The sequence below is a fragment of the Corylus avellana genome, chromosome ca3 (genome assembly GCF_901000735.1).
Source record: "Corylus avellana chromosome ca3, CavTom2PMs-1.0".
Taxonomy (NCBI): domain Eukaryota; kingdom Viridiplantae; phylum Streptophyta; class Magnoliopsida; order Fagales; family Betulaceae; genus Corylus; species Corylus avellana.
Window position 1 is genome coordinate 27,554,256 of NC_081543.1, and position 9,369 is coordinate 27,563,624.

The 9,369-nt window shown below is 33.0% G+C and overlaps 1 protein-coding gene across 1 annotated transcript; it reads right to left on the reverse strand.

The window, feature by feature from the left end:
• Positions 1-3,060: 3,060 nt before the first annotated feature.
• Positions 3,061-4,474, reverse strand: LOC132175614 (F-box/kelch-repeat protein At3g06240-like). Its single transcript, XM_059587613.1, has one exon. The coding sequence runs from the start codon at positions 4,310-4,312 to the stop codon at positions 3,227-3,229; it is 1,086 nt and encodes a 361-aa protein (XP_059443596.1). The 5' UTR covers positions 4,313-4,474; the 3' UTR covers positions 3,061-3,226.
• Positions 4,475-9,369: the final 4,895 nt, after the last annotated feature.

A 9,369-nucleotide genomic window follows, 5' to 3' on the forward strand; every position in this document is an offset into this window, starting at 1 on the left:
AGGTAAGAAACCATATTATTCACTCATCTGGATTTTCCTCTAATTCATTGCAGGGAAACTATAGTGAAAAGCCTAATAGACTCCAATCTACACCTATAAAAAAGTTGAATAGGTGTTTAACCAACAATGTGCAGCATTAAAAATAAACAATAACAATATCATCAACAAAATATCTAGAAAGACCACAAATCATAAAGACACAGATATTTAGTTACAAAGAAGAAATCATTTAGAGAACACTCTAAACGTAAAACTTTTCCGAAGCAGCCAAACCCAAGAAGTCACTTCACCATAGAAAAACAAGAATTTACACAATGTTTTAGCATACAAAACCTTTGTTCTTGACAATATTCCCATGAACTAGACAAATGAACCACTTGTCTGCTACCGCAGTAATTCTTCCAAAACCTTTGGACCGTTTATTCTATGTGATCTCCTTCATTGGAACTCCAATTGGCTTTATGTGTTGCTCATTGATTTGTGGATGAATGTCTTCTGGATATCCAGACACACTAGACTAAAAAACTCTGATTTCTTCGATTCTACATACTATAACTCATTTTCCAACTGATTACAAACATACCACCGAATGAGCCAAAATAAAACTAAAATATAGCTATCATATTAATTTGGAGATGCAAAATTAAGGATGTTCTAAGACATGGAGCAAACAGAGAACACCATCACCACAACATCTTGAACTCTGTTTCTTCTTTTGATATGAATAAGTTCTTCATTCACAAACAACACAGTACAAGTGTACAACTCTTGAGCATATAAGCTGAAACACAATGATACTACATAAACAGCCACATTTCAACCAAATCAAACTACAAAAATCAGCAAACACCTACATACTTAAGTAATTTGTTATTTAATTACGAATTATTTTGTTTAAAAGGAAAAAGAACATGTTGAACTTCTGTTGCATTATTGTCTAACTATAGAATTAACAGTTTATGCACAAACTCCAGAACTGTATCCAGTTTGTTGGAAATTTCTACTGAAAATTAAGTGTGATAGGCACTGGAATGGAAATACTCAGAACCAAAGTGATATCCAAAGTGGTATCCAATCTTTGCAACCCTAAATCAAATCCTTTCCCCTACTATAACGGCTACATTCTGAAAACCACTCTCTCAGTCCTCACCATCCTAACAAAGACAGTAGAAACTTCAAGATACATGACCTACTATTGACCCCTAATTGATTACCATCCTCAAGCAAAATGCTCAGAACCAAAGTGGTATCCAATCTGATATAGAAGTATGAATAGAGAAATACTCAGGACCAAGGGAGAAAGAAACACCAACCACATGAAAAAAATATATATTAAAAACTTAATGACAACAACCACCCATGCGCCAACAAAATTAAGGATGAAAATTTATTAAAAACAAAGGAAAAAAAGAGAGGCTCAACAACATACCAAACCTCCAATCAAAAGAAACACAAAGTGTAACACAAGGCTATGCATTGAAGTGGTCCTACGTTAGAGGTTTTTCTCATTAAAAAAAGGAGGAGAAAAGAAAAACAGATTAGGTGAGCCAAATTCTCAAAACATAGGCTAGGGTATTAAGCAATCCTTTGGCAGCGTGCCGCAAAACATCACAAACATTATTTGTTTTTAGGCACCTATTCCCTCAAACTAACACTCAATTTGTAATATTTCTCGAACAAAAAAAATGGGATGCAGTAAATTCAATCAATCGACACTATCACCATCGAGGAAAACGAGGCTTCCTGCACAAGTCCCCATCCAATTCGTCCACTTCTTATTGTCAATCCCAAATCAGATTACAAGGCAAGATGCCAAGATCTACATAGGTTCTTTCTTTCTTTTCTTTTTTCTTTTTTTTTTTTTAATTTTTTTTTTCTTATTATTTTATTTTATTTTTTTTAAGAAACAGAACAACTTTCCTCCTTCTAGTCCCAAGTTTCCTTGAGATGGAGGTAAGAAATCATATTATTCACTCATCTGGATTTTCCTCTAAGTCATTGCAGGGGAAACTATAGTGAAAAGCCTAAAAAACTCCAATCTACACCTATAAACAAATTGAATAGGTGTTTAACCAACAATGTGCGAATTAAAAATAAACAATAACAATATCATCAACAAAATATTTAGAAAGACAATATATCATAAAGACATATATTTGGTTACAAAGAGTAAAACATTTAAAGAACTTTGTAAACATAAAAGCTTTTTGAGGCAGCCAAACCTAAGAAATCACTTTACCATAAAACAAGAATTTACACAATATCAAAGCATACAAAACCTTTGTTCTTGACAATATTCCAATGTACTAGACAAATGATCCATTTGTCTGCTACTGCAGTAATTCTTCCAGAACCTTTGGACCGTTTATTATATGCAATTTCCTTCATTGGAACTCCAATTGGCTTTATATGTTGCTCATTGATTTGTGGATGTATGTCTTCTGGATGTCTGGACACACTAACACTAGACTGAAAAACTCTAATTTCTTCAATTCTTCATACTAGAACTCATTTTCCAACCCATTACAAACATACCACCGAATGAGCCAAAATAAAACTAGCATGTAGCTATCATATTAACTTGGAGATGCAACATTAAGGATGTTCTAAGACATGAAGCGAACAGAGAACACCATCACCACAACAGCTTGAACTCCTCTTTTTCTTTTTTTGATATGAATAAGTTCTTCATTCACAAACAACAACACAGTACAACTCTTGAGCAAATAAGCTGAAACACAATGATACTACATAAACAGTCCCATTTCAACCAAATCAAACTACAAAAATCAGCACACCTACATACTTAAGTAATTTGTTATTTAATTACAAATTATATTGTTTGAAAGGAAAAGAACATGTTGAACTTCTGTTCCATTATTGCCTAACTATAGAATTAACAGTTTATGTACAAACTCCAGAACTGTTTCCAGCTTCTTGTAAATTTCTACTGAAAATTAAGTGTGATAGGCACTTGAATGGAAATACTCAGAACCAAAGTGGTATCCTATCTGATATAGAAGTATGAATAGAGAAATACTCAGAACCAAGAGAGAAAGAAACACCAACCACATGAAAAATATATATTAAAAATTTAATGACAACAACGACCCATTAAAACATAAAACCATGCGCCAACAAAATTAAGGATGCTTCAATGGATCCTAAACATCCAATCAAAAGAAAACACAAAGTGTAACACAAGGCTATGCATTGAATTGGTCAATCAAACACTATCACCATCGAGGAGAAAGAGGCTTCCGACACAAGTCCCTAGCCAAGTCTTGTCGCCAATATGTGCGAGGGCATTACTGTATGTCTTCTTCTTTATATCATACCAAAAGAAATTCACATTATTGTTGTTATCCATCTCCATCAGAACCTTTTCGCCGTCGTCGGTTGAGCACACTACTCGCCACTGTATCCCTATCCCCATCTCCATCAGACGCTTGTTGTATCGCAAATTCAGAGGAACAGGCAAAGTACAAAGCTGACTCCAACTAGTCTCCTTCATTATCCAAAACTCAATGCATTGGGCGTCCGGTCTATATGCGGAAACACATATCGATCCCTCCAAAACCTCCAAAGTTTTAATCGCCCGGGGTTGAACCGGAAGAGTTTGCTCTTCGAATTTCTCGGTGGTGAGATGGAATGCGAGAAGGCGGATCCGGTTTGTCACATTCCTAACCAACCAAAGCAAAGTACCGTTAAAATAAATCGGCTTACCAAAAACACTCGAGTCCTTGTAAGGCCATTTGTCTTCTACTCGTCTCCAAGAATGTGCTTTCAGACTATATACATTAACTTCACATAATTCCATAATCTTTAAAACCTTATAATCGTTGTTGACAGAGTCATACCCGAATGCAAAATTTTCTATAGGGTACCCAAATTTAACTGGCTCAAAGGGTAATTTCTTGTATTTTCTGATTGATGGGTTCCAAATCACAATTTTCTCTTTATCATAAGTGCGGAAGCAAACCAAGCCATTGCAACAGCCAATGATTTTGTAGAAAGATAATGAATATTCAGGACGATAGAATGGCGGCAATACCTCCACCGGCCGATCCTCCGAGAAGTTTACAGGTACCGAGTAGTATTTGAGATTAAGCAGCTGATCATTCTGATCAACGTTCCGTGTCTGCACAATGAGATTGCGTTCTCTGGTGTTGTGGAGATGGATGTTGATGAAAGTTGGGTCTTTGATTAGGGCCAACCATGCCTTGGAAACGCACCGGAAGCGCAATAAAGACTTCACCGGCAGTCGGGAAAGTATTTCAGAGAGTAGCGCTTGAGGAAGTATTATCGACATCGATCTTTCTTCAACTGTAAATTCCTACTTCGTCTCTTTCTCTTGAGTTTCCAATTCAGCCGGTGGCTTTAATTTGCAGGCTGCCAAATTTCGCAGAGATTAAGAAATATATACGCCGACACAGATCCGTCTACGATTTGGGTTCAAGGAGTTGAGAACCCTTCTTTCAATAAAATCACCCCTTCTAGGTTAAGGAAAAAAATTGCTTTTAAAACACTGCCCTTAAAATTAGTAAAAAAGAGATAATTTTTTTTTGCCTATTCCTTTAAACCACTAAACTATCATATCTTTTTAGAAGACTCTTTAAATTTTAAAAATTCTCAATTTAACCCTTAAACTTTCAATTTGATTCAATTGATTCATCGGTGAGATTCAACCATTAACCCTAACAAAAATGACTAAAAATACCAAAATACCCTTCAATTTTTGGTTTTTGTTTTTTAATTTTAATTTTTATAATTTGAAATTAAAGATAAATTTAAAATTTATTCAAAAAAAAAAAATTAAGGGTATAAAGGTTATTTTATCACTTTTAACGTTTAAAATCTAACAGAGGGGTACATTGCATCAAATTGAAAGTTTTTGAAATTTGAGGAAGTCTTCTCAAAATGAGTGGTAATTTGATTCTTATTTTCTTTCAAATTGCTTTAGTTGTTGTAGGAAATAGGGGTGAAAAGACGGTTAGTAGCTAAAACCGCTAACTGCAACCTCCTAGGTGGTTAGTAAATTTTACTAACCGTCTCCGCTAACCACTAGGTGGCTAACCGCCCGGTTAGCGGTTAACCGCATCTAAATAACCGCTTTTTCACTAATCGCTTTTTTCTGGCCTTTTATTGGGCTTTATTTTTGGCCGGTTTTGGGCCAGTTTTGGGCTCACTTTAAACATTTTTTGCTCACTTTAAATAATTTCTTTTTTCCTTTTCATGGCCATTTTAGCATTAAAAATTGTTATATACCAAAATCTTTGTTGGTAATAAAATTACAATAATTCTTGTAAATTATTACTTCACTTGTAGTCTTGTACACAAGATACACATAAATATATATAATAAAACTATATATATATATATATATATATATATATATATATATAAAAGTGGTTAGCAAAGCGGTTATAGCGGTTAGCAAAGCGATTAGGAAATAAGGAGTATATCTCCAATGCATATCTTAGTAGCTTAGGCATTGTAATTTTTATCTTTTCGTTTCAATTTTCATCCATTGTATTGTGGCTTTATTTAAGTCAAGATTAAATAATAAAATCTATACAAAAGTTTATGAGAAAAATATAAAATTGTGGTTTTATCTAATTTATGATTAACTTTTTATGGTATCAAAAGGAATTTAAAAGTTTATAAAGTATGCAAATAATAATAATAATAATTTATTTTCTACAATCAAATTTCACATGATGGCATTATGTTATGTTAGTCTTCATTGTAATGTTTTATTTACCACACCTAGAAGTTTCATTTGATCTGTTTTAATTTAAGTTAAACTTGATGCAATTCCATGTGGTTTTATTATAAATTGGAATATTAAAATGAGTTAAAATACAAAATAACAAAGCGAAATCAGATTACAATTAAGGCAAGATCTACATTAGGTTCTCTCTTTTTTTAGGCCAAGGCAAAGTCAAATTATAAATGTAAAGAAGCCAATGCTAATACATTTTTCTTCTTTATAATTTTTTAGTGGTAATCCCGTACGTTTGAGTTTCTTGAAAATCATTGTTAAGCCGGCATAAAATGCATTGTAACCGGCCGTACTCTCCCTCGTATAAGGGAGAGGCGAAGAAGGGATCATCATGCGAACCCATCATTCAAAAATAAATTATAAAACAAATATAATAAATATTAAAAATTAAGGATATTAATTCCAAAAGAATTTAATTTGATTACATCTATGGGAGTATATATGAAACTAGCTAGCCATCACCACGTGCTCTTCTCTTTGATGAAAAACATCAGAACAACTCTCCTCCTTGTAGCGATTAGCCCTTGTGGAAGGCCGATCGACATCGACATGATCATTCAGCCCTGCTAGAGTCTTCTTTGTCTCGTTGACGGCCGTGTAGGTTAAAGGAAAAGGGAGGAAGTTGGGTTTGAAAAGCTAAGGCTGAATCAATAGTTAAGATTCCTAATTTAAATAAAACTCGATTAAATTGTTTTCAGAGAGTTTGGATAATGATTTGACTCTGTTTTATATAGTTTGAATGTTAAGGTAATGATTAAGTGATTAAATTTACTTTTTTTCTATCAGTTTAAACTTTTGGAATAATTAGTATTTTAACATTAAATGTTTTATGTTTTGAATTATAAAGTGCGTAAGCAATTTCATTATAATATAATTTCTATGATATTGTAGAAGGATAATATATGATCTTCTTGATGAGAGGATGGCGGGAGACCTCCTTGGACTGATATTCCTCCTCGTTGGAGAAGTTTAATTTAGAGAGTAGAAATTTTTATTTTGACCACTCTTCCGTGTCTTCACAATGAGATTGCGTTCCTAACTTAGCTAGTATTATTATTATTATTATTATTATTATTATTATTATTATTATTATTTTTTTTTTTTTAACTTTAGTCTATTAAATTAAGGTGTTGATATGCATTTTGAATATATATATATATATATATATATATATATGGGACATGCTAGGTGTTCTACTAGTGTTCTCCCAACTGTGATGTGGCTTTTAAAATTAATGTTGAATCATTATTGACTTTTAATCTATTGGTAATTTTAAAAACTACATCACAGTTGAGAGAACACTAAGCATTTCTATATATATATATATATGAGAAATTTTGACCAACACAGTCTATTAGGAAAATGTCAGGTGTTTTTCTAGTGTTCTCCTGTGATGTGGCTTTTAAAATTATCGTTGAATTTGAGATTATCATTATTGATTTAATCTATTGGTGATTTTAAAAGCCACATCACAATTGAGAGGACACTAAGAGAACACTAGAAGAACACCTAGCATTTATACTCTTATTAAATTGACATGAATTCAAACGCATATAAAAATTAGAGAAATGGTAGGCGTCAATAAATTCTCCATATTTGGCCCATATTCCCTTACAATCAACCATTAGATTTGTGGGGTCCACAATTGACTTGTATGAGATCTACATAAGTATACAAATCCAATGACTGATTGTAAAGGAATATGAGCCAAATATGAGAAATTTATTGACCCCTAGTATTTCTCTAAAAATTATTTTGAACACATGTCATCATTTTAATAGAAAGGATTGGAGGAGTTTCATCCAACTCATTTTATTAAACTTACATGTATTTAAAATGCATATATAGATTGAAGTAAAAGAATTAACTTTGATCCAATTTAAATGAAAACTTACACACTCAAGACAATGAAACCCTAACCGTACGCACACAGAGAGGCATGAAATTTGAGATGCCATGGCAGGAGGGAGCTTTCCTCCCTTCTTCCTTTCTCCCCCTCTTCTTCCTGCCTCTTTTGAGGCTCTATTTTGCTTCATCGGAAGTGTTATCCACCTCTTTTGAAGCCCTATCCCACTTATCAAACCCCTCCCTATAGTCAACATCAGTTTTCCACTATCTCTATTGTATCTATTGCCAGATCTATCAAGGTTCTCTGCTCGAAATCTTTTGAAGCTAGATCTATGTTTCTAAGCCAGATCCAATATAACACGCGCATCCCCACTGTGTTCCACGTCACCATCTACCTCCACCAATACCAGCAACATCACCATCAGCCATCCACGTGCCGGCGAATAGCTTGCACTTATCGGAGTTCAGCCACCCCCCACCCTGTCATTCGCCGATTTTTTTATATTTTGTGGGTTTTGTTTATGTTTTATTTTCTCATGTGTATTTTTTTTGTTTCTTTGTATTTCTTTTTTGGGTTTGTTTGTCTTCTCTATATTTGATTTCAGTAGCTATCTATGAGGTGAAGGTTTAGTCATTTTATAAGGTTTTGTTTATACGAATTCTTAAGAGTAACAGTGTTGGGTTTCTGGTTTGTCTTTTATTTTCTCTTGGTTCTTTTCCGAAAGTAAATCATTAACCGATGTGGAGGAGTTTTTAAGGGATATAGAAGAATTGTCACTATGGTAAAGGCAGTAAAGGAGATTGCGTTTGAAAATGACCTTGTAGCTGATATGAAAAGCCTGGAAATCAATGACCGCGTAGAGAATAGTGACTAAAGACGTGATTCGTTGGAATTAATTAAGACGGTGATATTCATAAATATTGTCTTGTAAGTAATAGCACAAACCATATTTTGTGTGTATAGATAATGTTTGAGTTGTGAAAAATTCAAATTGTATCTTTAACAATTTGCCCTATTTAATTGGTATATCAATGAAGATATATTGCTAAATAAAAAATAAAAAATTAAAGGAAAACTTCATTCTTTATTTTAAGGTTTGTACACAACCTTAAAAGATATTTATTTTAAAATCATTATTATTGGCCGATGAGACATGCAAAATTATAATTGATATATTTTTTTTGTAAGATATAATTGATATTTTAAGTTGCTTCTATTACAATGATTATGCTGCCTCATTGAATAATGTCATCATATATTAATGGATCTGGTTTGGTAAAAAAAAATTATTAAAAATAGAAAATGGGAAACTATTTCCTGCCATATCTGATTGGCAAAGGAAAAAAAAAAAATTACGTTTATACGAACCAATAAAAGGAGACTAATTGGTGAGGAAAACATCTGCAGATGGGTAGGAGCTAACCATAATTCTATTGGCGTAGTTAGGCTCAAAACAAAAAGAATTTATCTTAAGTCTAACCACCAAGATAATGTCCGGGCGAAACTAGCGTTTGGAGTTTGGGGATAGAATTCTAATTTTTAAAATTTTTGGGAAAAACATGATCCTTTAGGGGGAGGCCATGTAGTTCCGTCCTACATATTTTTTGAAACTAACACTCAATTTGCAATATAATGAAAAAAAAAAACAAAAAAAAAAAACAAAAAACAAAAAAATGCAACCAAGAACAACAAATGCTGCCTAAAAAAATGTTGATAGTTAACTAAAAAAACACAT